This window comes from Phycodurus eques, chromosome 10 (genome assembly GCF_024500275.1).
Source record: "Phycodurus eques isolate BA_2022a chromosome 10, UOR_Pequ_1.1, whole genome shotgun sequence".
In the NCBI taxonomy this organism is placed as follows: Eukaryota; Metazoa; Chordata; class Actinopteri; order Syngnathiformes; family Syngnathidae; genus Phycodurus; species Phycodurus eques.
This window is the reverse complement of record NC_084534.1, coordinates 8,012,778-8,038,560: the sequence shown is the minus strand read 5'-3', so window position 1 is coordinate 8,038,560 and position 25,783 is coordinate 8,012,778. Positions and strand designations below refer to the sequence as shown.

Here is a 25,783-nt window from a genome sequence, read left to right as displayed (position 1 = left end):
CACGGCGCCGAATGTCCTGTCGACGGTCAGGTCAGCCATCTGGCGCAGTCAGCTAGCTCCAGCAGGATTTCGGAAAATGGAGGCTTGACCGAAGAATGAGCGAGGGCACGTCATCCCTATTTCTGCCGTGTAGGTGAGTAGAGTATTGCGGGGTTCATTATTCGTCGTTTTCCGTCAATATTTGTCGAATGCATTGGATTCGTTAACCACCCCACGAGTTGGAGGATTATTGTTTTTTTCCCCCTGTTGACGCCTACTGCAGTAACGCCATGCAAGATTGTACGTGCTTACTTATTCTCGCCAAACAACTCGGATTTAAAGGCTATTTATCTATATATTGATCGTATTTGAATATTATTATCCATTTTAATATCCTAAGAGGTGTATGTGCGCATCCAAATGGCTCGGAGTCGTATGGCAAATTACCGAAGTTGCTAGCTAGGTAGCTGAGGCTCGTGGTGAGCGATCCCTTTCTAGCCACAAGAGGATTTGTTGAAATGTAACATTTCATTACACGCCTACCTTTTTTAACGGCAATCGAGTGGAAATTACATATGAAGCGATTACATTTTCTCGGTTAAAACACGGCGACCTATCATATGTCAAACCTAGCGATGTTCATTTTGTGTTAACGCGTTGTGGTGGTAGCTAACGCGATTAGCAAATGAGGCTTTGCGGCCATTACAGGTTGCCAAATAGCAGCAGCCATGACCCTGTGGGAAAATATCCGTAAAGTGTCTGAGTTCAATTCTTATGTGTTCGACATTTTACGTGATAATTGTTGCTGTGGTGCGATATGTCCAGGGCCCTGCATTATGGTTGTTCAGGGCCGTGTGTAGCCGTTTTTTAGGTAATAACGTAACGTCGCCAGTTCGCATAGCACCGCCGTAAACGACTTTCCTGACATTTTGACAAATTTAAAATGCGTCATTGCCGCATATTCTTGCGTGTCCATAGTTGTGATGCTGATGTTGTACAGGTCTCTGTCCATCTGGGCCTGTCCTCCCATTTTGTTATCACACCCAGTCACGTGGCACGGTGCGGTGCCACAGGCGCAGTTTCAGTGGCGTAATCAATCCCGCCAGGATGTTTTTTTTTTTTTTTTCTGGTGGAGGAAACTACTGCATGAGGATACCTCATACCAGCACATGATCTTGTATGCTGCTAAAGGATTTTTTGTGTTATGCTATTTAATTTATTGCCTTTCATGGTGACCAAACATTCATGAATTTATTGTCATCAAATAACACATTTTGAAATCAAGTGCTGTAGTTGGAAAAAGTTTGGAAGTCCCTTAACATTGACTTTAACAATGTTTAGCATATTATTGTGTATAATGTCTGGTTGATGCATTTTTAAAATTGTAAAAAAAAAAAAAACATTTGCTTATAAGGTGCAACATGTTCTTTATCCTAAAGTTGCATTTTTTTTTTATCTTCTGGCAGATCTTCAAGTCCTGATGATTGTTTTTGCCTTTGTTGAAGAATTGCAGGTATGGATTTCACAATGTTAGACAATTTTATTTCTTCAGACATTTGCCCTTGACTTGGGCAACTGTTTGAAATCATAGTTATGTAGTATTCTTCTTACGAGTTAAGTATATTTTTAATATTAATGAATGAAGAATAAAACTGTTGCACTTGCATAAAAAAAATAGTAGTGAAAGCAATATTTTAAATCACATTTTCTGATTTAAATTGTTCTGCAGCTGACACATTCTTGTGTATCCTTTTAATTGTTGTCTATTGTCTAATGATTAGACAATATAAAAGGTGTGATATGAATGTACAAAAACCTTGCCACTTGCATTGCACTCAGGTCCAAGACTTCTGATAAGCTTTTGTATAGATTGCAGCTAGTACAAATAGATGTACGATAGCGGCGGGTGATATGAGCAAATAAAAATATCTATATTATTTAAAATAGCTATATTTTTATTTTACGATAATGATAATTTGACAATATCCTATAAAAACAGTGTAAATCTCTACTTGCTTCCCTGGACATTTATCCAGGACATTGCACAAGAATATCGTATGGCAATATTTAACAATTAATAACTTACAACAACTAACAAGTTATGTCCAGGCTGTATACAGGAGAATATGCCAAATCCGGTTTGCACAATAGTATTTTAGTTAAGCTTTTGTTAAATTTTTTTAAAAACAAAATCTAACCTTAAGTAATTTAAACTAAATAGACAAGTTTGTCACTACAGCACACACTGGCATACAAATTTGGCTAGAACGCCAAAGAAAGAAATGTAGTTGATGGCGTTCTTTGTCTTGCCAACGTTTACTTGTTTTTGTCATGTAGTTTCTGTTTGCTAAATGACTCGTCAAGGGTTTTCTGAGTGTGTTTTGTCGATTTTATCTTCTTTTGCAGAAGTTGTGGATGGATGGCTGGATGGATATTTTATTCATCCCGTGAAGGAAATTGGATTTACTAGTGTCATAAAGTTTTAAAACCTTTCCACATGACTAGGTGTTTCTTATGAAGAGTGAAATGGAAAAAAGATCAGGCTGTACACTCGCAGGCACACGTAATTTTGAAACGGTATGTTACGTCATGACCGTGGAACCTTTATTTATTTATTCTCACGGTGACAAGTATAGCGGCTGATATTGGTAATACAGTACAGGATTCAAAAAGGTAAAGCAGTGGGTGATCGGTGACGAAATAGTGAAATACAGTATTGACTTAGAAACAACTGCAGCAGGAGTAGGGCTAAGATAGCTAGCTCATCCGTTAGCCTCACCAGCAGTCGGGATGACTTTGATGATGTGCAGTTTTCTTTGTAAATGTTATCCAAATTAAATAATACTCCAGTGAATATACGATCATAACAGCGCCGTCCATTCTTTTTGTTTCGCTTTTAAACTGGCCGCGTTAAGGAACCCAGCACGTACATCGGTGGCCTGTGTCATTTTCCTGTTGGGCTACAAAAAACTATACATTCGTTCCATTGAGGTCCATTGTTTCAATTTACCCACTTGTTAAGCTGCTAAACTCTTGAAAAGGTTGCTCAGCCCACTAGTTTGAGAGCGAGAGTTTATTTTGCTTGCCATTGAGTCACATGACTGAATCATTTCCGCTGATTTGACAAATGGGGACTTTCATGCACTTCCACCTTTCTCACTTCCTCATTTGCCATCCATGCACCCGTACAGTTGTTCTTTTAGAGACAGTATGTAAAATTGCACATCGTTAAAGCAATGTTCACGATTATGTCGTAGGCGATATATATCGCCCGCCCCTAATCCACTGTTAACTCCTCCTTGTGCTTTCTTCAAATATTGGATTATCCTTTTATTTTTGAAGACTCACAAATAATGATTTGCATGATGATTGGGGCAACAATGATGAGGGATTGTTGAAACTGGCCCGCTTTCTACAAAGTTTTCCTCGTAATATCCTCTGGCTATTAACATTGGATGGTTTCAAATTTACATATAGTTTGACAACCGTAAAGTAGATTTTCAAATTTGCTGTTGATTCCTGATGATGAAGGCTCTGGTGTACCTCCCTTGCACTTCATTAGTGACTCTGTTGTGCTCTTCTCCTAGCTGTAGTGATTCAGTTTCAAAGTAGTGATTGACTCCATCCATGGAGGAGAATGTGAGCCCTGAGCTCCCTGTAGCTCATGAGCCAGAACAGAGCCAAGACCATATGGATAGCTGCTCTCAAGGTACCTTGAATGAGCTTGTTTTTCACTTAGTGAAGGCTGGGGATGTCTGCGTTGCATTGGGCAGTACTGTGGTGTGATGTTGTACAACCCCAATACCAATAAAGTTGGGACGTTGTGTTAAACATAAATAAAAACAATACAATGATTTGCAAGTCATGTTCAACGTATATTTAATTGAATACAATACAAAGACAATATATTTAATGTTCAAACTGATAAACTTTATTGATTTTAGAAAATAATCATTAATTTAGAATTTTATGGCTGCAACATGTTCCAAAAAAGCTGGGACAGGGTTATGTTTACCACTGTTTTACATCACCTTTTCTTTTAACAATATTCAATAAACGTTTGGAAACTGAGGACACTAATTGTTGAAGCTTTGTAGGTGGAAGTCTTTCCCATTCTTGCTTGTTGTACAGCTTCAGTTGTTCAACAGTCCGGGGTCTCCGTTGTCGTAGTTTACGCTTCATAACGCGCCACACATTTTCAACGGCCGACAAGTCTGGACTGCAGGCAGGCCAGTCTAGTACCCGCACTCTTACTACGAAGCCACGCTGTTGTAACACATACCGAATGTGGTTTGGCATTGTCTTGCTGAAATAAGCAGGGGCGTCCATGAAAAAGATGTTGCTTGGATGGCAGCATGTTTCTCCAAAACCTGTATGTACCTTTCAGCATTAATGGTGCCTTCACATATGTGTAAGTTACCCATGCCATTTGCACTAACACAACCCCATACCATCACAGATGCTGGCTTTTGAACTTTTGTGTCCAAAGCAGTCCGGATGGTTATTTTCCTCTTTGGCCCAGAGGACACGACGTCCAAAATTTCCAAAAACAATTTGAAATGTGGACTCGTTTGACCACAGAACACTTTTCCAGTTTACATCAGTCCATCTTAGATGAGCTCGGGCCTAGAGAAGCCGGCAGCGTTTCTGGGTGTTGTTGATAAATGGCTTTTGCTTTGCATAGTAGAGTTTAAAGTTGCACTTACGGATGTAGCGCCAAACTGTATTTACTGACATTGGTTTTCTGAAGTGTTCCTGGGCCCATGTGGTGATATCCTTTACACATTGCTGTCGGTTTTTGATGCAGTGCCGCCTGAGGGATCGAAGGTCATGGTCATTCAATGTTGGTTTTCGGCCTTGCCGCCTACATGCAGTGATTTTTCCAGATTCTCTCAAACTTTTGATGATATTATGGACCGTAGATGATGAAATCCCTAAATTCCTTACAATTGTACATTGAAGAACATTGTCCTTAAACTGCTTTCTCACACACTTGTTCACAAAGATGTGAACCTCACCTCATCTTTGCTTGTGAATGACTGAGCAATTCAGGGAAGCTCCTTTTATACCCAATCATGGTACCCACCTGTTCCCAATTAGCCTATTCACCTCTGGGATGTTCCAAATAAGTGTTTGATGAGCATTCCACAACTTTCTCAGTCTTTTTTGCCACCTGTCCCAGCTATTTTGGAACGTGTTGCAGCCCAAAAATTGTAATTGAATGATTATTTGCTAAAAACAATATTTTATCAGTTTGAACATTAAATAGCTTGTCTTTGTAGTGTATTAAATTAAATATAGGTTGAACATGATTTGAAAATAATTGTATTCTGTTTTTATTTGTTTAACACAACATCCCAACTTCTTTGGAATTGGGGTTGTATAATGCTTAGACAACTTTAGGTGGGTGGAAATAAAAGGCACACGAGAGAAATCTAGTTGAGCACGTCTGTAGTTTACCAAAAATAGATTTTTTTAAAATAATCTGAAGTTGCTTCTTTAAGATATTCTGAAACTGGAGTTAGTCCCGTGATTAATTTTACCATTGCCTTCTGTGATGTGTCTACAGGTGATGGAGAAGAGCGGCCCAGTGAGCAAAAGCAAACGTTCCCAACAGAAAGTGAAAAGGTGGTAGAGGAGACAATAGAGAAACGAGAAAAATCTACCAAAGCCAACTTAAAGAAAACGTGGGCGTTCCGTCGGTCCACTGTTGCTAAAAGAGAGATGCCAGTGGAGGCAGCAACTGACACTGCCGAGAGCCGCTATCCTGTACGCCGTAGTGGCAGACAGTCAAAGCGTACTGACAAATTGGAGGAATTCCTCTCCACTACTAAAAGAGTGCTGAGAAAGAGCGCTCCCCCAACCCTAGAAAGTGGTGATCCTCCTTCGCAAACCCCAACTGATGCAGAAACGGCCTCTGAGGCCAGCTTTGATGGTAATGCAGACACAAAGACGGTGGAGGACAAGCATGAGTCGTCTGACAGGAGAACTAGAAGTAGCACGAGGGAGCAGACTCGAAAAGCATCTCAACTTGGCAGGTGGACACGGCAAAGTGACAACGCCACAGTCAAAGATGAAGGGAGCTCTGAGAATGAGGACAGCAGAGATGGCACCGAGCTGCAGGGAAAAGATACTGAGAAAACAGGCAAGGAGCCTGTTGTTGCTAAAATAGATGATGAAAACACCAATAAGGAACAGCAACAGCCCGAGTTGGATCTGGAGAGAAAAGATGAGGAAACGAAGCAAGATATCAAAGGGGAAACCCAGGAGAACCCAGAAAATGAGGAGACCACAGAAAAACCTGAATTGTTGGTAAAGCGCGGCCCAATAAGAACATACATTAATAAAAAAAAGGCCGCAAATGTGAACACTACAGGTGTCAAAGCATCGAATCCTGTGCTAGCTATTGGCAAGACAAACAAGCCTCGGGCAGAGGAGGACAGTGATGATGATGATGATTCTTCCTCGTCATCTGATTCTGATGGAGGATATGACCCCAATGCACTTTATTGCATCTGTCGGCAGAAACACAACAAGAGGTTTGTTTTGAATGCTTCATTGCGTGGCAAATCTCACAATGTTTTAACTATTCTAAATGTAAATAAATCAAATAAGTGGTTCTGTAGAAATCAATAAAATCAAGTTGTAAAAAATAGGTGTGGGAAAGAATAAGTTTGATTGTAAGTTGAACTACACCTTTTTTTAATCAGTAAATTAACGCTGTCACTATAGAATCTTTTGAATCGATTATCCTATCGACTACTCCATCGAGTACTCTGATTTAACTCCACCCCCAAAAAATATTTTTACGACTAATATTCATTATATTGTAATTTATGAGGACTGGACTTCGATCCTTATACTGCATACGTTGATATTGAGTTTATGGTATAAACTACAGAATTTGAGACAATAAAGTTAGCTTTTGCTAAATGGTTAGCAATCGCAATTACCATTAGCATGCTAGCGATTACCATTTTAGGTAAAAAAAACACTAACTACCATTCAGGTCACTCATACATCATGTTATATATACATTACAAATCTAACATTCATCCATCCATTTTCTGACAGTGTCTTCAAAATCGTTTTTGGCAATGTTTTCACTTGTTCAACATGGGGTCTATCTGCAACAAATGTGTGTGTAGTAAACATGGACAGTGGCCAAACATGGTTCCGGGCAGCGCAAATATGCTTTCATTGTTTTTGTATTGCCTCGAGGCATACATTTTAGTGTCTACCAATTTTTGTGGTTGACTTAGACAGTGTAGATGATTTTATATATTTTATTTTTCTTCCCTCTCCCTTCCCCATAGCCCTACAGTGAATTACAGTCAATATGTATTAGTAGAGGAAGTTGTTCTCTTGGAATGCATTAGCGTGGTTGTTGTTGTTGACGAAACATTAAGACTACATGGCAGTCGCAAAAGCCCCTATTCACTGATTTGTTTTGGGAACGAAACAAACCTACCCCGTTATTTGTCGAAACCCCTGCTTATTTGCTTTTTCCCCAGAATTTTTTTTTCTTGGTTTGTTTTCATGGCAATTATAGGGGAGCATGAATTTGCAAATTTTTTTATATTCGCGGTTGGGCTCGGTCCCTGTCCCCTAGCGTGGGGGTCCACTAAACACTGGTTTACACTCTGTCTTTACATTGTGCATTCTTTCATCATTTCCACAAAGTGAACATCATAGTTGATAATATAATAGGTGAGGCGAAATCTGATTTTCTCATGTTAAATTTAACATACGTGAAAAGACCAAATCCATGACCAAACTAGTAAAAGTATGATGCATTAAAAACATTAGCAGCCAGGTCCAGAGTTTTGGTGGGATTCTTTAATGAATCTGAGTTAACATCCATCCATCCATTTTCTTCTGCACATCTGTGGTGTGTTGCAGGGGTAGCATCTTAATGCCTGTATTAGACTATAGGATTTTAGCCCGATATATGACCGACTTGCTATTGTGGGCGATTTCCCACTTCGGGAACAACATATTTTGGCGGGAACAACACAACTGACAGTACACGACCAACGATTTGGCCCTATGATAGCCCTACGATGCCACAATCGAAAAGTCTAGCATGTTTTATTTTTTTATTTTTTTGGGGGGGGTATCTTTTGTGTAGTGTGACATATCAACGAGAACTCTCCCACAGCGCACCTTGACGTCGACCATTAGGAGTGCGTATTGTGACAGGCGCATCGCTGCCGGTGCTTGCCGTTGTCAACATACTTGGTCGCTGATGGCAACGTTTATTCCCGCACACAAACTGTTTACTGAAACTTTAGAGCATGATTCGACAGAACGCTGGCTTGTTTACCAACAAACGTTAGTGCTAGCACTAGCTTGTTAGGCTCCATAACAATTGTCACCTTCTTGGGAGCCGTATCGTGTTAAGGTTACGTGAACATACCTCAAGAAATCATTGAATGGAGAACCCAACACGTCCTCTGCCGAGCACCTGGTCATGGCGTGCATTTTTTTCCCTTTTTTTTTTTTTTTTTTTTTTTAGTTTTTCCCAACATTGCCACGGCGATCCATTGTTTGATAACTTGTTGTCGCCATGGTAACGGTTGTGGTGAAAGGTGACGCCTCCCCAACACAGTTTGATTTGACAAGATACGGTCCAGTGATCGGAAAAGACGGGATACTGTGGTATCCGAATAAATGACAATGTTCGGCTAGCCCATGAGCATTTGTAAGCATAAACTTGGATAACATAATCAAATCAGACAAGCATTACTAACACTTAATGTTTTGGTAAGAATGTACACCACTGATATTAAGAAGCAGGAATAATAATGAGGGGACTCAGACTAGGTTGCCATTACAAGTGTCCTTGCTCACTAGGTTCATGATCTGCTGTGACCGCTGTGAGGAGTGGTTCCACGGAGACTGTGTGGGCATCACCGAGGCTCGGGGGCGTCTGATGGAGAGAAATGCCGAGGATTACATCTGCCCCAACTGCACAGCTAAAAAAAGCCAGGTGATCAGGCCTGCCACCCCCATGCTGTCTCTGAGCACAGACATGGTGAAGACCAATGCCGGCGCTGCAACTCCACTTATTGCTGGTGCCACTGTTGCTGACTCTGGTCTCACGGCAAGTTTAGTGGTAGCAGCACAACCACCCTCAACATCTGCCGGTTCAGACGAGAAAGGAGTGGAGGATATTGGGATCAAAGGCAGAATCGAGAAAGCCACAAATCCTACGGGAAAAAAGAAGATAAAAATCTTTCAGCCGGTAGGTCTGACAAATAATCTGAACATTTTTACAACTAATAATCACGGCTTTAAAATTTGATTCATGTTTCTTACAGAACACACACCTCTTTCAATCTATATGACAGAAAAGTGTAAAAAGACAATTCTCTGTGTATTGTGTTGTGTTGCTCATGTTGCATACTCTCAAACGACTTGATTGGTGTCATAAATAATTGTGGGAATGAGCATACTGTCAAATTATGAATAATGACATTTCTAAGATGGCTGACAAAACACTTGTCACCACCTAAATCAGACTGCTCATCATTAGCTATTGTGTACTGGTTTGAAGCAGACAATACAGCAGCAAACACCACTCAACGCTGACCAGAAGGGGGCGCCAGTGCCAGAAAAGACTGCGGGCCCTACACCAGAGCTGAAAGCACCACCAGAGATGGAGCAGGAGAAAGTGGCTTCAAATGTGGAGGTGAAAACGACGACTGAGGCGGAAGAGGTTGGAAAGTCACTGGAACCGGAGGATGTTTCACTTCCTAAATGCATCGGTCCTGGCTGCGAGAGCAATGCCCAGCCAGACTCTGTGTACTGTGGAAATGACTGTATCCTGAGACATGCTGCTGCGGCCATGAAGTCATTCACTGAAGTCAAAGAGCCTAAGAGCAAAGTTCAGAAATCCACCTCTGCATCAAAGGTAATTTAGACTACCTTAAATTGAGAAAAGATCTGCAGTAGAGCTTCTTGAAGTGAATACATTTATAAACCAGTTGTCTTTGTTGAATTGTGAATCAGGTACATACAGTGTTCATGTTGCTTAACAGTTGTGTTCAATGATGATGTCATCACCAAGATGGCAGCTCCGCTCAAGCCTATTTACTAACACATTTAGTGGACATGAACTACAAAGTCATAGCCACGTAAAGCTTTAGCACAAAAATAACTTGTACTGGTGTAATTAGCAATATCTAATCTTTATTGTGTATTGGTAATACTTCAAATTTTCAGTATAACATGACTAAATGCCTTGAACAAGCGCTTTGTGATGAAGAATGTGCTTTGATCATTCTGATTGCAAATTGTAGTACAATATCTTACAACAGCCTTTGTTCAATATTCATGCTGCTCTATTGTTAGTGTTGGGTGAATGGTCATCTGTTAGTAAAAATGTGCACCATTTGTAATCTGGCTGTGTGCAGTTTGCACACTCTTCGTCTGTATTTGGACCCGCTCCAGTGTAGTCGAGGATTTAAAAAAAAAAAAAAAAAATTGGGAAATGGACTGCACTTATATAGTGCTATAACTACACCATCACAGTGCCCAAAGTGCTTTACAAAGCCTTACATTCACACACATTCATACACCAATGGGCGACTGCTGCCAGGCCCACTTGGAGCAAATTAGGATTCAGTGGCTTGCCCAAGGACACTTCGACATGCGGACAGTCGTGGCCGGTTCGAACCAGTTACCCTTGGGTCACTAGCCGACCTGATCTACCTACTGAGCCACAGCGGTCCAAAAGGATCGATACTGTTGGCATTTATATCAAGTGGTTGTTTCACCAACAACCTGATTACTGCCCATAGGTTTTTGTTGTTTTCTTTGAATGTTATCGCAAACATGAGGTTGCTAATTTTCAAACGTGAACAAAGAAATTACCATTCCAATTGTACTAGATAATGGTGACTGGAGGTTTTGATGTGCAAGTGGATTTTCATATTTTAAACAAGGAATATCATAAGATTCTTAAAACGGCTTATGACATAGCTTTCAAGTTTTCAGTGTGATCTATTTGTCTTAAGTATAAAAACTCAATTTGTTGAGCCCTTAAAAAAATATTGCAGCTGTAACAAAGTGCTGTACATAAATATAATACCTGCAATTGGTTGGCGGCCAGTGCAGGATGTACCCTGCCAATCATCTAACGTATGCTGGGTAGGCTCCATCTTACCTGTGACTCAAATAAAAGCAAGCAGTATAGAAAATGAATAGATCTATAAATATAATACTAATATCCCTGGTGCAAAATTAGGTCAATGATGCATACTTGCAAATGCACACTTATTGATTTATTGTTTGGACATTGTTAACCTTTTTTAACTACAGAAAAACAATGAATACCAAATTAAATTCCTACGATACATTCCGTTTAAACAATACCTGAAGTGTTTTGGCAAACTGCCTAGCATTGACCTTATAATTGCACCGTGGTGAATGAGAGAGAGCTGATTTACTGCAGAATAGATTTAGTTAAGTAAAGAGACATGGTCACAAATTGCAGGATTACATGAATGGATTGTGCTGTTTAGACCAGTGGATGCCGTCACTAAACTGCCTTAATGTGCGTCTCTTTGATCCGGTCAGAGGGGAGCTGCCAGCCGGACGAGGGCCCACAAGGACCGCAGGGAGGATTCAGACAGCGATGAAGATGACAACTACGTTCCAGATGAGGATGATGAAGATGCACATGCTGTGGAAGAGCCACCCGCGCCTGCCACTGCGTCCTGGTGCAGCGACCATAATTACATTGCAGTACCACCAGAAAAGACTACATCCATATCAGCAACAGTGTTAAACAAAAAGTGTATGTATCTCTTTGAGGGTCTTCTTGTTAAAATAGTTAATTTTTTCCCTAATAGTGGTGTCTTTCATGCTAGCATAACTTAAAACAGGACATTTATGAACTTTCTGTGTTAGCCTTAATCATGACTTGTTAAAGTGTGATTTAATGATGTGCGCTTTGGAATGGAATAGTGGCAGTTGCTGAAAAGGTAAGTGTGTCAGGTGACTTTTTGGTGAATAGTAAACTTTTCAATAGAAGCACTCCACAGTCTCGACATCAGGTTAATTGAAAAGCTGTAGAGGTGATGTCAGTCCCTTCTAAGGACTGGCCAAATTTGCAAAATTGATCCCTGGTAGTGTCGTTAGGGGAATCCTCGAATAGGCCAGTGCACATCAGGCAGTGACCGTAATTGTCCTGCTAAATTACACTTTGGTATTTGAAGATTCTGTCGATCTGGGTTTAGCTAGTTAGCTAAATGAGGATGCTTTGGCCTTTGCTGCATCATTTGGGTATCCCTGTTTCAGGGGAGGGGGGGGGAAGCACAATACTGGGATATCCCTGTGTTTTAAATTCAGACATTAAATTTACATTTTATGGTTAAATCACGCTTAGATTGTTTGATAAGATTGGTGTGTGTGTGTAGGGTAATTTGAAATTACCACTTTGTCTCCTCCATGGGTTCATCACCACACCGGGTAATATCTCCAGCAGGTACGTCTTGCTACTCCACCATCCCCAAACCATTACATCATGCTGCATTAACCTTTTAAGGTCAACATAGTTGAATTACTGTCCCCTAGTTTAACATGATCTTTTTTTTACCTCTTCAACGCATTAAATATTTATTTATAGTGGGAAATTGTCTTAAAATAAAAGATGATGTGACAGACAGATTTTTGGATCCCTTCATTGATTGAGTTTCTGAGTAGTGTTGGCTTGCTACTGGATATCATGAAGTTCAACGAAAAGGCATTACATCTGGTTAAAAAGAAAAACCGTGGCGGTGGAGATTGTGCAGACGATGGTGTCCCAGATGGCAAGCAGCTGAAACAAATCTACCAGGTGTTCCTATCCAGGGTGGTGAAAAGAAAGAAGAGAGGCTGGAGTGGAGTTCAGAGGCGATGCTAGAAGATTGAAGCTGATTTACCTTCACGAGATTTCCACCAAGACTAACTGAAGGGGTTATGGCATAAAATGAGTGAGACTGTCTACACCTCAGTATGGTTGTGTTCACATTTTCTCTCTTGAGTGCCACGAGGGACATCACAGGTCATTTTATCAGACCATGAGCAATTAGGGCACTTTTCAAAAGAATAAGTCATTCTTCCCCACTGTCACAAGGCAGTTTTGGACATATTTGTGTTTGAAAAATGTGACCACTGGTTTACTTGGCTTTTAATTCTTAAATCGTTTTTCTTGCAGTGCAAGTATAAAGTTTAGAAGTGCACCTTGTTGATGAATTATGGGCACGTGTTGCTTTACATATGATAATTTGTAAGAAAATGTGCAATGTGTAACTGCGGAATCGTGATTGAGCAATAATTGCACTTTGATTGACAGATTTAATAGGATGGTTATGGAATTTAGCTGAGCTCATCAGTGTCGAAATGATTTTTTAAATTTTTTTATAAAAAGACTACCTTTCATAATCGTGATATATAATTTCAGACTTCCAAACCAGTGCAGCTTTAGAAAGTAATGTAGGTGGAGTGTTTTTTAACTGGTGAATGCTGATAACATTATTGATTAATAATCACAAGTTTACGTAATACTAAATTTGGAAAAGCTCGTTATGTGGAAACCAATGCTGCTCAGCCACTGAGATTGAAGCTCTTCTATGTCGTATTTTTGGCCAAGGGGAGATGTACAGCATGGCTGACATCACCAATGTGGCCTATAAAACCTTAGGTAGTTATAATTTTAATATGCAATCAAAATACAATTATTGTTGTTCATCTTTTTACCAAGTGACTAAAGTCTCTGAAATTGTTCATGTGGTTTGAGTGCTCTCAGCTGTGCAAAATAAAAATGACGCCACCGTAACGATTCATCAATATTGTGATTAGTAGCATATTTTAAAGTGTCTGATGTTTTCTTGTTTTGCAGCTCCGCCCAAAGAAGAGAAGCAGACAAAGAAGCAAGTCTCATCTCGTGGAAAACCTTCTTGTGATTCCAAGACCCCTACCAAAGTGAAGAAGACCATGACCACTCGAGGGTCCAAGGTGTCTCCAAAGGGCAAGAAGCCATCCCCTCAGTCCAGCAGCTCCAAGGGACCCAAGAGGTCTGCGACTCCTCCCAGTAAATCTGCAGTAAGGTCCAAGAAACTACGGACAGCAGCCCCCCCTCCCCCGTCTCCGTACCCTCCAGGCCCAATCCATGTCACAGGGGCACTAAGAGTCACAAAGACCAACTTTACCATTCCAAAGAAGCAGCCTCAACAAAAAGACTCTCCGTCCCGTCATCCATCCTCAAGAGTCCCATCATCTCCAGTGTCTTCAGCTCCCCCCAGTCACTCTTTATCCCCAAGGCCTCACCATTCTGCGGTCTCGGCAGCCTCTGCATCCCCTATACCACAGCCCCCCAACCACCAGATGAGACAGAACATCCGTCGTTCTCTGACAGACATTCTTTACAAGAGGTGAGAGTCCTTTAAAAAAAAAAAAAGTTTTTCTAGTAGAGCAATTATTTAGTTAGAATAACTGTTTTACTTCTTACCACCAGGGTGAGTGACAGCGATGATCTGAAAATGACAGAGAGTGAAGTCGGGCGGCTTGCTGTTGCCATTGAAAAAGAGATGTTTAACCTCTGCCTCAGCACTGATAGCAAGTACAAAAACAAGTATCGGTTGCTCATGTTAAACCTCAAGGACCCAAAAAACAAGGTGAGTCAACATGATTGTAAAGCTTGCTCTCGTGTTAAAAAAATATATACTTTTCAGATTTTGATTGGAGAAGTTAAATGAGTTGGTTGTGTTTCAGGGCCTGTTCTACAGGGTAATTGGAGGTGAGGTATCCCCTTTCCGACTTGTAAGGCTGAGTGCTGAAGAAATGATTTCCAAGGAGGTATCTGAGTGGAAGAAGCCTGATCCGCATCAAGTAAATGTTTCTTAACCTTCAAACTCCAAAGAAAGATAGTCAATGACATGATGAAATATCGTAACATTACACATTGTTACCCACAGGGCCAGTCCTCAGGTGGAAGGTCCCATTCAGGTCATTCCAAACCCGGCAATAGGTACGAGCCTCATAGCATGGACGTGGAGGATGCACCACCCCCATCAGATACAGATGTATGTATCTCTGCCACAGCTTCATCTTCTCGCATGGCTTCTGCTGTAGTAAGTGGTGGCACACTGTCTTTCTACAGCTTTCACACTTTTTCTTCACATGTATAAGTAAATACAGTAGCCCGGGTGTAGTTTTCTTTTATCTTTTTGGGCTTCCTCTTGAAATTTGTATCTTTACACAAAAAAACACTCAACATACTTGCACCTCCTTTGCAATTAATTGTGGTTGTCTGGGAAGTTATTGTGGTTGTTTGTAGGATTTAACATAAACCTATTGTATTTTCTCAGGACCAAGATGAGTCTAGCCTCACTCCTTCAGCTGCACCACAGCCGTCTGCTACTGAGGGAAGCAGTAGTATGCATGATATTTTCAGTAGCATGCTCAAAGACACAACATCAGAGCACAGAACTCATCTGTTTGACCTCAACTGTAAAATATGCACAGGTAAATGAGTCTAGTCAGAAGGGGATAGTTTGTAGCAATTAATTATTACTGTTTACTGTTATTTCAAAGTATTTAGTCATGTTTTTATATTTAAAATATCACTGTCTCCGAATTGGAATGTTTCACCATTTGCACATTATTTTTTAATTATTTGGACTAAAACAATTGGAATTCTGAACTTATATTTTACAAATGAGAACAATTTTATTAGGCCTACTAGCTAAAATACATGTAGTTTCATTCCTCTTGATATGCTTACCAAACGCCAAATTCCAGAATGTCTTGACTACAGAAGCTTTCTCTCTATTCAAAGCGTAGCCAAAAAACAATTTGCCTGACACTATGTAGTAATGTAAGCATTACAATTTGAGCTCGCAATAATTACTATGTACAGTCAATGAATGTCATCACAACCAATCAGTGGTGGGACTTTAATGGTATACTGTACATCTATTGCAATGATGCGTCAATAATGAAAAGCCTGCTATGACTTTACAGTCAGACTGCAGGAAGTAATGGGTATAAAATTACTATAATATTAGTAATTGCTTACATTACAGCATTATAGCAAAAAAGTATTGCAAGTAACATTACTTTTGTAGGACATTACTACCAACAGTGTGTCCATCTAATGTCTTTCTCACCTCTCTTTTTATTTAGGTCAGAAGACTGAAGATGAGCTTGCATCCAAAAAAAACAAACCCACAAAGAAACCCGACCCAACCAGACAAGACTTACACTCAGCGAGTGCTGTCAGCCAACCGCAAGTGGCCACGGTCTACCAGCACCACCAGCTCATCCCTCCACCCTATCAGTCAGGCATAGAACCGGCTGTCCTAGAGTCACAGCCACAACTTTACCAAGAGGACCCTAATAATCTGGCCTCACCTTTGCAGATCCCCCCGACCATCGCCCCCACTGTTTCCTCTGTTAGCATCACACGCCGAGACCCGCGCATGGCCAGACATGGCTCCGGTGTTACTGTCACTTACACTGCCCCAGAAAAACCTACAAACAACATGGCAGAGCAACTCCCAGCTCCTGTCATTGTTCCTTTGGATGTTGGAGCAAAGGCACCCCTTCCTATGCCTCCTGCTCCTCCACCCTCATTGGTTTTGTCCAAACCATCTAAAACAAGGTACTTAGTCAAATTAAAAGCTAATTTATTAAGATGAGCTAATTACACTAACTTGTTTTACAGTTGTCAAAAACTGATTAACTCAAATGTATCAATTTCTCAGTTAATTTGAGAATGTTTAGTATTGAATTTTGAGGTGTGGTGTTGGAGTTATATGTTGTGACAAGCTGCATATTATTAAGGTGGTTTTAAAGCTGCCTGACCTAGTTTCCCTAACCTGATTAATAATTTTGCATTTCACCTTAGAAAATGATGCTTTCTTCTTTTAAACGAACAAAGGATTTTTTTTTTTTGAAAAATGGTATTGCTTTTCCCAGTACCTTTGAGCCTCCTCCTGAGGGGGAGACTGCAATCTTCCTCCATGGTCAAGAGAAGATTTGGAAAGGGTTCATCAACATGCAATCTGTGGCCAAGTTTGTAACTAAAGCTTACCTGGTTTCAGGCTCTTTTGAGTACCTAAAAGAGGTTAGTAAAAGTCTACATTTTCTATTCATGTCTTTAGTTAATATTTATTATGTTTGTGTTTTGAAAATTGTAACTCATGTCTTGTCAATTGTCATGCAGGATTTGCCAGACACCATTCATGTTGGAGGGCGTATCTCTCCAAGCACCGTGTGGGACTATGTTGGAAAGTTGAAAACCTCATTGTCCAAGGTTGGTTTGTACAAATGTTTAATTATAAAAATAATATTTTTGATGCAGGGCATTGATCTTGTCACTTTTGCTGATCACAGGAGCTTTGTCTGATCCGATTCCAGCCTGCTACAGAGGAAGAGGAAGTAGCTTACGTGTCTCTCTTCTGTTACTTCAGCAGCAGGAAAAGATTTGGTGTCGTAGCCATCAGCAATAGGCGGATCAAAGACCTTTATCTAATCCCTTTGAGCTCAAAGGACCCATTACCTTCCAAACTCTTACCATTTGATGGCCCAGGTATGCTTTTACACAGAGACTCAACTGGAGTTTTGTTTACGTGGCCTTTTTGTTGGTTTTAATAGGACTTGATGGCTGTCAGAATTGTTTGTACTGTAGCGAATTCTAATTCTAAGCATATGCTGTAACATAGCATATGTTTTGCTCTGTGCTGTGGATGATATAATTTATCATTGGGACAAGATTTGCCAGAAACGACAGTCTGTCAAAATGCTGCATCTGGGTGTAATTCACTTCAACTTGTATACAACGCACCAAAAATGTTAAAAATCATATTATGGGTTTGGGAGAAATTTGAGTTTTTTCCGTCGGGAAAAAAAACAATCCCTTTTTTAGGAATGTTTTTGAGTGATAGCGCTGATAGAAAATCCAGTTAAAAAGTGTCTTCAGATTTATACAAAAGAATACAATTTGATTATTTCTCAACACACACTATATTGCCAAAAGTATTTACTCACCTGTCTTGACTCAGATATGAATTTACGTGACATCTCATTCTTAATCCATTTGTATCATTCAATATGACGTGTTTATGGGAATTTGACCATTTTTCCAGAGGTGCATTTGTGAGGTTACACACTGATGTTGGAGGAGAAGGCCTGGCTCTCAGTCTCCACCCTAATTCATCCAAAAGTGTTCTGTAGGGTTGAGGTCAGGATTGTGCAGGCCAGTCAAGTTCATCCACATCTAACTCTCATCTATCTCTATGTTTTATGAACCTTAATTTGTTCAATGATGCAGAGTCATGTTGGAACAGGAAGGGGCCATCTCCAAAATGGAAATGTCCAAAATATTGGCCCCTGAGCTCCAGTGAAAGGAACTCTGAATGCTTCAACACAGCAAGAGATTTTAGGCAGTCAAACAAATTGGGGATTATCCCTTCCTTTTCAAACATGTCTGTGCACTGGTGCACAGAGCAAGGTCCATGAAGACTTGGATGAGAGAATTTGGTATGGACGAACTTGACTGGCCTGCACAGAGTCCTGCTCTCAAACTGATAGAACACCTTTGGGTTAATTTCGAGTGGACAGTGAGCCAGACCTTCTCATCCAACATCAGTGTGTGACCTCACAAATATTCTCCTGGAAGAATGGGCAAAAATTCCCATTAACTCATTCCTAAACCTTGTTGAAAGCCTTCCCACAAGAGTTGAAGCTGTTATTTCGCCATTTTGAACTCAAAATAGGCCATTTACGTAAATCGTATAGCTCCGGTGAGTTTTTCCTGGGGGGTGGGTATAAATAAACATGCGTGGTAGGTTAATTAATTTTCTGCGTGAAGAATTATTATTATTATTATTATGTTTTTGCCTTATTGTACTCTTTAGAGTCTTCAAGATTGCTTCATTTATGTTAAAAAAAATAAAAAAAATTATCTGCGGGGGCTCGGAGATCCGCTCAGACCACCCCTACAATGTTTTTTTTTTTTTTTGTCATCTTTGTCATGCCTTTGGTGTTTGCATTTCTGTATTAAACCATATGGATTTAGAAAAACCTGTATTAAACCATATGGATTTAGAATGGGATATCACTTAAAATTATATGTGAGTAAAGGCAGGTGAGCAAATACTTTGGGCAATATATCTCCTTGACCCTTTCGTTTAGTCTACTAGTCAGGGAATCCCTTTTCCGATTGGCTGACAAGTTTCAGTTAAATATATCCACCGATCGCTCGTACGGGCCAAAATTCAGAGACGTCGACATGTTCAAAAGGCGTTGCTTGCCCTAAAAATGGAACATTATTGGTGACAGGACCAGTGTGGTCTGTAGCGTAGGTCAATTGTTTTTTTCATACATTTATTTGTAATGGATGGATTTTAAAGGCGTTTGAAGTGATCCTCTCATGTTTTTTTTTTTACAAAATTCCACAAAAATGTTGGCCATTTGTCATGTTCCTAATTAGATCTAGTAAAATAAGTACAACATCAGCGTGGAGCACTTCAGGTCATTTTATTTAGTTCTGGTTCGCGATGGCATTTGGTATAAATTAATTTTATTTTATTTTTTTTAAACTACATTGCATTCTCAATTTTTGCCGTGAATATGTATGTTGACTCGTCATACTGGCTAGGTTGAAGACCCTGGTGAGCTGCAGCATGGCTGTCTTTGAAAACATTCTCAGTTATTCATTATTGCGGTAATTATTTATGTTCATCCCTATATTTTAGGTACCTTAAGCAATTTTAACTTTTGTGTTCATTTGTATTTTTGTTATTCGAGCGGGCTGTTTAACTTAGCTTTTTAATGGGCAGTGACGTCATGGTAGCTGGAGTTGGTGCAGCTCGGTCTATAGTACGTCTACTCGTTTCTAAGTTTGTTTGGCTGTGTGAGTAGCCAGACACAATTCAAGTATCCTGGAAGAGACTTGTTAGCATTAGCAATTACTTTTTGCACCATAATGTGTTATTTAGAGTGTTTTATATGATGTTAATTAAGTTACTGTGTCAATCACTAATCCACAATGCACTTCCGGAAGTGGGCTTTATCTTTCAGAATAAGAACATAATAAAGGAAGTGCTATGTTTACTGTGTGAACGTTGATCACAGCGTTCTTGATAGATATCATTTGTAAGTGCACTGATTTGATTGTAATTATTATTATCCTGTTTGGATTTACTTACCAATCTGTATTAGGTTATTTCTCTTCATACACGCACGCACACACTGTGAAGCTCCTGAATAATAGGACAGGAATTATTTCTTTTGGTTTGTTGTGTTTGTTTAAAAACAAGAAAAGCATTCTTAATCCCCTCCTGACATTTGTTTAGGATTAATGACAGGGTTCATGTTTTGTTTTAGTCAATTATTAATTTTAATTTGTCAAAATGGACATTTTATTGTAATTCGTATTTGAGTTGTTGTTTTGACCTCAACAAATGGATCTTTCACTCATTTAAAGAAAGATTTGTATTTGAGTACCCCTGCGAAAAAGGATCCTGCTCCATCATAGGGATGCAAAGTTTAAAAATGGTATCAGTCTTCAGCTGTCTAAAACAGCAGATTATGTACAGTACTTCGGTTTTGAGAAAGGAAATGTGAAATTATACATTTTTAGTTCCATGTGTCTCTTGCTTGTTGGAGATTGGAGGGTAATCTTATGTTCGTTAATTGACTTGGATATATTAAACATTCCTGTTTATTTTGCAGGACTTGAGCCAGCCCGGCCCAACCTTCTACTAGGGCTCCTCATCTGTCAAAAGGACAGAAAGCGTGCTGGTATTCCATTGGAAATGGATGAGAAACGGTCTAAGATCCAAATTAAAGACCTTGATGACCCGGGTCATCCAAAGCCGCCTCTCTCTGTCAAAGTAGAGCGAAGCACACGTCAAAGTTTGGAAATTCCCTTCAGTACGACTCCTCCAGGGTCGCCTCCTGCCAGCTCCTCTGAGACACCAAGTGTTGCTATGGCCACTCCATCTGTCTTTACTCTTTTGTCATCTGTTAAAGCACCTGCCGCATCTTCTGTCACAGGTGTGGAATCCCCATCCTCATCCGGTTCTATGCCTGCCACTGCAGCCCCTGCCACTCCTCTTCAGACTATCCTCAACACTCTTTTTGGGAAGAAAAAGCATGACTCGGACGCTTCCAACTCTCCATCTGATCAGGCTGCGGAATCTTCTACCCCACGATCGACAATGCTAGATCCAATTGTGCAGCAGTTTGCACAGATTTCAAAAGAAAAAACGGTAGAGGAGGATGAAGATGACCGACCATATGACCCAGAGGAAGAGTATGACCCAAGTATGGGTTACAGTATTCCTAATCAACCGATTGAGGTAGTAAACAAACCTGAAGTGGTACCAAGTGAAGGTGATGATATTGCATATGATCCTGAAGATGACTCAATATTTGATGAAGTCAAAACTACTGTATCAGATGAAACTGGAAAAGCTTCATCTGAAGATATAACAGATTCTGAAAAGATCCCGAATAGCCTTGAACAGAGAGGAAATTCGACATTCCAGAAACAGGATGACGAGTATATGCCATCCACTGAGTCGACTGGGGCTTCACAGACTCCTCCAAAGCTTTTGGGCAGCAGTCAGTTACTGCAGCTAGGCAAAAAAGTGGAAGAGCTTGTGAAATCTTCATCAGCTGTACCCACTATCAACCAGAGGAGAGATCCTCGACAGAGCCGGGAATCTCACCAGACAGCATGTAGCACAACAAAAACAACAGATGAACCGCTCGATAAAGAGGAGTTGTCATCAGATGGCTCTTCTCCTCGACCGCAGTCAATTCAAGAGCCACAGTTGCCTTCTGTTGCTCACCTTCCAGACGCCTCACAAAGCCCAGAGACTGCATTACCCATGGAGGAAGAGAAATATGAGACACTGCCCTTCATGGAGACTGTAAAGGCAGAAGTGTCAATTCCTTTATTAGGAGAGACTATGGAACCTGATCTGGAGTATGACTACATTCATGAAAAAGAAGTGAAAATGAGAGAAGAGCAAACCAAGACGGTCCAGGCTAAAATAGAGACAGACAAGTACAGTATTTGGCCAAATGCTGCAAGTATTTTAAAAAGCAGTGAGGATTCAGAATATGATGACAATAGCCAAGACACCGCAATTTGTAGCTCGTACAATGAGCCACCAAACTCCTCAATTACTTCCACAATCCCAGTCCTCACTCAAAGTTTAGCTATCAGTGACACTCATTCCCATCATCCGCGACATCACAGGTCAACAGCAGACTTTGACAATGAGTATAGACCGCCAACTGACATCCCCCCACCATCCAATTTTCTACCACCTCAACCGATACACGGACAGAATCCCATGATGAGGCCTCCACCAATGTCAATACCACCACCCATACAAGGTCTTTCTTCAATCACTGTACCGCAGTCTATGCAAGGACCACCATCAGCTATCTGTGGTCCTTCCTCGGTAATTGGTCCTCCAATTCAAGCTGACAGCTCCCGTCCGTATGGCCTGCCTCCAGCTCCATTCCCTCCCTATCAAAACCAGTGGACACGCACCCAACTACCACCACCACAACAGCCACTATCAAGACCACCTCCCCAGAACCTTATTCCACCCAGAGTACCACCACCACCATCTTACCCACCAATTGGCCAGAGAGGTCCTCCACCTCAAATTTTTGATCCTCTAGTCCCCCCGCAGCATCGTGGACAACAAGGCCCTCCTCCAGGCTTTCCAAACCCACCTACTTTTGATGGCCCAAATCAGCTGCCTCCTCCACGATTTACCGGGCCACCTCCACCATTTAATTTCCCAGGAAACAGAGGTCCTCCTCCACCTTTTACAGGGCCTCCACCAGGACATTTTGATAACAGGCTTCCTCCTTTGTCTCACTTCTCAGCGCCAAGGGGTCCCCTACCATCGCCGTATGGTGACCATAAAAATCTAACTCCAATCCAAATCCAACCCCAAATGGTAGACCAAAGCCGTGGCCCTCGGGAGCAGTATAGTAAAGATATTCACTCATTCACACAGGTGGACCAACACCAAAATCATCCTCAGAATGTTTTCAAAGACAGCCATGCTGCAGCTCACCGGGGTCTTCCACCTAGCCAGTACGACGAGTCAAGAGGCCCACCTTCTAGTGTGGACATTAGCGGACAACACATCAATCCACATAATACGTTTGGGGTTCCCAGGCTACACTCACCACCACATCGAGGAGCTTTGAATGAGCACATGGCTCTTCCTCTTCAGGAGAACAGAGCGGTCAGAGATCAGTCTCAGCCTTTTGGTGGCTCTGAACGTTACCGCTTTGATAGGTTTTCAGATGAGGCAAGACCTGTTCGTCACAGTGGCCCACTGCTACCGACCCCCACAGAGGCTCCTACTGGTCCTCAAGGTCGCATGGGAGGTCACAGTCCAGATATACGGCGAGAGGACTACTGGCGCCGACATTCTCCTGAAGTCCTGAGGAGAACCAGCACCAACCGAGAGGGCTCAGAACCGCGAAGCACAGAACCCTTCAGTCACTTTGATGTAGGACTCAGAGAACAGAGTTCTAGTTCTTCCCAATTATTAGAAGAACGACTCAAGGAACTCTCCGGTGAATGCAGGAGAGACAGAGACCGGGACATCCTTCCCTCTGCGAGATCCCTGTGGGAGAGGAGTCAGGGCAAGCGGTGGAGTAGAGAACGAGAATGGGACAGAAGTAGAGAGAGGGACATCGATGGTGAATCTAGCCGAGAACGTGAGCGCAGCAAAGGGAAGGAGAGCGAGAAACACAAGGAGGCAGAGGTCGAGCGACACAGGGATCAAGACACAGATAAGAGAAGAGAGCGTGACAGAGAGAGGGAAAAGGACAGAGCCAGGGACAGGGAGTCTGATAGAAGGGATTACGATCGTGAAAGGGGAAGAAACCGTGACAAAGAGCAAGAACGGGACCATGAGCGAGACAAAAGACGTGACAAGTCCCGAAGCAGAGACCGAGATCGGGCGAAAGATAGAGGTAGAGACAGAGACAAAGAAAAGGACAGTGACAGAGACAAAGAAAGGGACAGAGACAAAGAAAGGGACAGAGACAAAGAAAGGGAGCGGGACAGAGACAAAGACGGGGATCGAGAGCGAGACCGGGAGAGGGATAGAGACAAGGATAGAGAAAAAGATCGTGACAAAGATAAAGACAGAGACCGGGATAGAGGCCGAGACAAAGATAGAAATGGAGAAAAAGATAGAGACCGAGATAAAGATCCAGATAGAGAAAGAGAGAAAGATAGAGACAGAGAGAAAGACCGTGACCGAGAGAGAGAAAAAGATAGAGGCCGAGATAAAGACAGACCCCGTGACAGAGACCGGGAGAAAGACAGAGACCGGGAGAAAGAGAGAGACCGGGAGAAAGAGAGAGACCGGGAGAAAGACAGAGGCCGGGAGAAAGACAGAGGCCGGGAGAAAGACAGAGACAGAGATAAAGACCGTGAAAGAGACCGTGGCAAGGACCGCCAGGAAACGAGCAGAACTAGAGAAAGGAGAGAAGAGAAAAATAGCAAACACGAAAAATCTAAGGAGAAAGAAAAGACTGCAGGAAGTGATAAAAACTCATCCTAGTGTGTTTCATCTACACTAGTTAACCTTGGAGCGACATAATTTATAACCACTGAAAATCTTTGTTGTGAATGACAATGGCAGTATTTCATTTCTATAGGTTCCAGCATTTGTATTTTCTGTCTTAAGTTGTTTAATACATTTGCGAAACATAACTGAAGGACATTTGAGTTACATGCCTTTGGAGTGTGTGATATAGCTACTGAGTCAAACCCAGTTTAAAAAAAGAATTCTGTGTTGAATCACACAACAAATGTAAATATGAATGTATTCTTGTACATACTGATGTTTTTAATACTTTTCTAAGTAGACAAAATAAAAGCCATATACCCTGGATCGATCTGAAACTAAACTGCTTAGAACTGTGGCTATAGCGCACTATGAGGAAAAAGTTAAATTTATCTACAGCGCAGTACCTAATCATTTGTTGCAACTAAATCAATTAAACATTTTTGATCACATGGATTTGACTCAATTTTTTACCTGACTAATGTTGCCCAATGTCAATGTGTTTACTAATATAGGCAAAGCTTGCTTAAAAACGCAAAATAAACATTTTCCTAATCAAGGAGAATTATAGGCTACATCATGGGGTGGTTGGATTTGCTCCCAAAAAAGACCACAAACTGGCAGATTCATACGTGATTCCAAACAGACAAGATGTTAGAAAAAACAACCCTTATAGTCTGACCCCAATCTGCAACGTATGTCCCAAGCTTGGATCACACAGTCTGATACCAGCCCTTGTCGTCATAATGAAGTCAAAACAAAATACGGGGTGCTTTTATTGATGAACTGCACGTGTGTGGCCGGTACAACAAAGCAAGAGCAACAAAGACTTTGTCTTTATACTTACGGACTTTTATGTGTGGTGTCGACTCAGGCTGAATATAACAGTAACGTTTTGTCATAATTATGAGAGTCACGTTTTTGAGAATTTGCAACAATATTTGTCAACTTAAATAGTTAAAGCCAAATAATGTTACACATACTGTATATGTAACATTTAGATCTAAATGCCAAATATTTGTATTTAAATGTTATCTGTATCGCCTCAGTTAACGTCATTGTTCACGACACAGTAAGGAAGAGACTGGGCAAAAAGGGCATCCATGGAAGATTTCCAAGGCGAACACTGCTGAGCAAAAAAAACCTGAATAATTCACCAGACGTTTGGGAGAGTATAATATGGACTG

The 25,783-nt window shown here is 41.1% G+C and overlaps 1 protein-coding gene across 4 annotated transcripts; it reads left to right on the top strand.

The window, feature by feature from the left end:
* Positions 1 to 25,048, top strand: LOC133408703 (death-inducer obliterator 1-like). Of its 4 annotated transcripts, XM_061687856.1 has the most exons (16): positions 1 to 133; positions 1,446 to 1,492; positions 5,549 to 6,518; positions 8,836 to 9,226; positions 9,539 to 9,895; positions 11,563 to 11,782; positions 13,868 to 14,399; positions 14,483 to 14,642; positions 14,740 to 14,856; positions 14,943 to 15,098; positions 15,336 to 15,492; positions 16,153 to 16,630; positions 16,948 to 17,095; positions 17,195 to 17,284; positions 17,365 to 17,560; positions 20,707 to 25,048. In XM_061687856.1, exons 3-16 carry the CDS (start codon positions 5,704 to 5,706, stop codon positions 24,588 to 24,590), a joined length of 7,701 nt encoding a protein of 2,566 aa, XP_061543840.1. In that variant the 5' UTR covers positions 1 to 133; positions 1,446 to 1,492; positions 5,549 to 5,703; the 3' UTR covers positions 24,591 to 25,048. The 4 variants fall into 4 exon arrangements, with proteins under 4 accessions (XP_061543840.1, XP_061543837.1, XP_061543839.1 ...); XM_061687853.1 differs by lacking the exons at positions 1 to 133; positions 1,446 to 1,492 and adding an exon at positions 3,592 to 3,688 and having other exon boundaries at positions 9,542 to 9,895; XM_061687855.1 differs by lacking the exons at positions 1 to 133; positions 1,446 to 1,492 and adding an exon at positions 3,592 to 3,688 and having other exon boundaries at positions 14,943 to 15,050.
* The last annotated feature ends 735 nt before the right edge of the window (positions 25,049 to 25,783 follow it).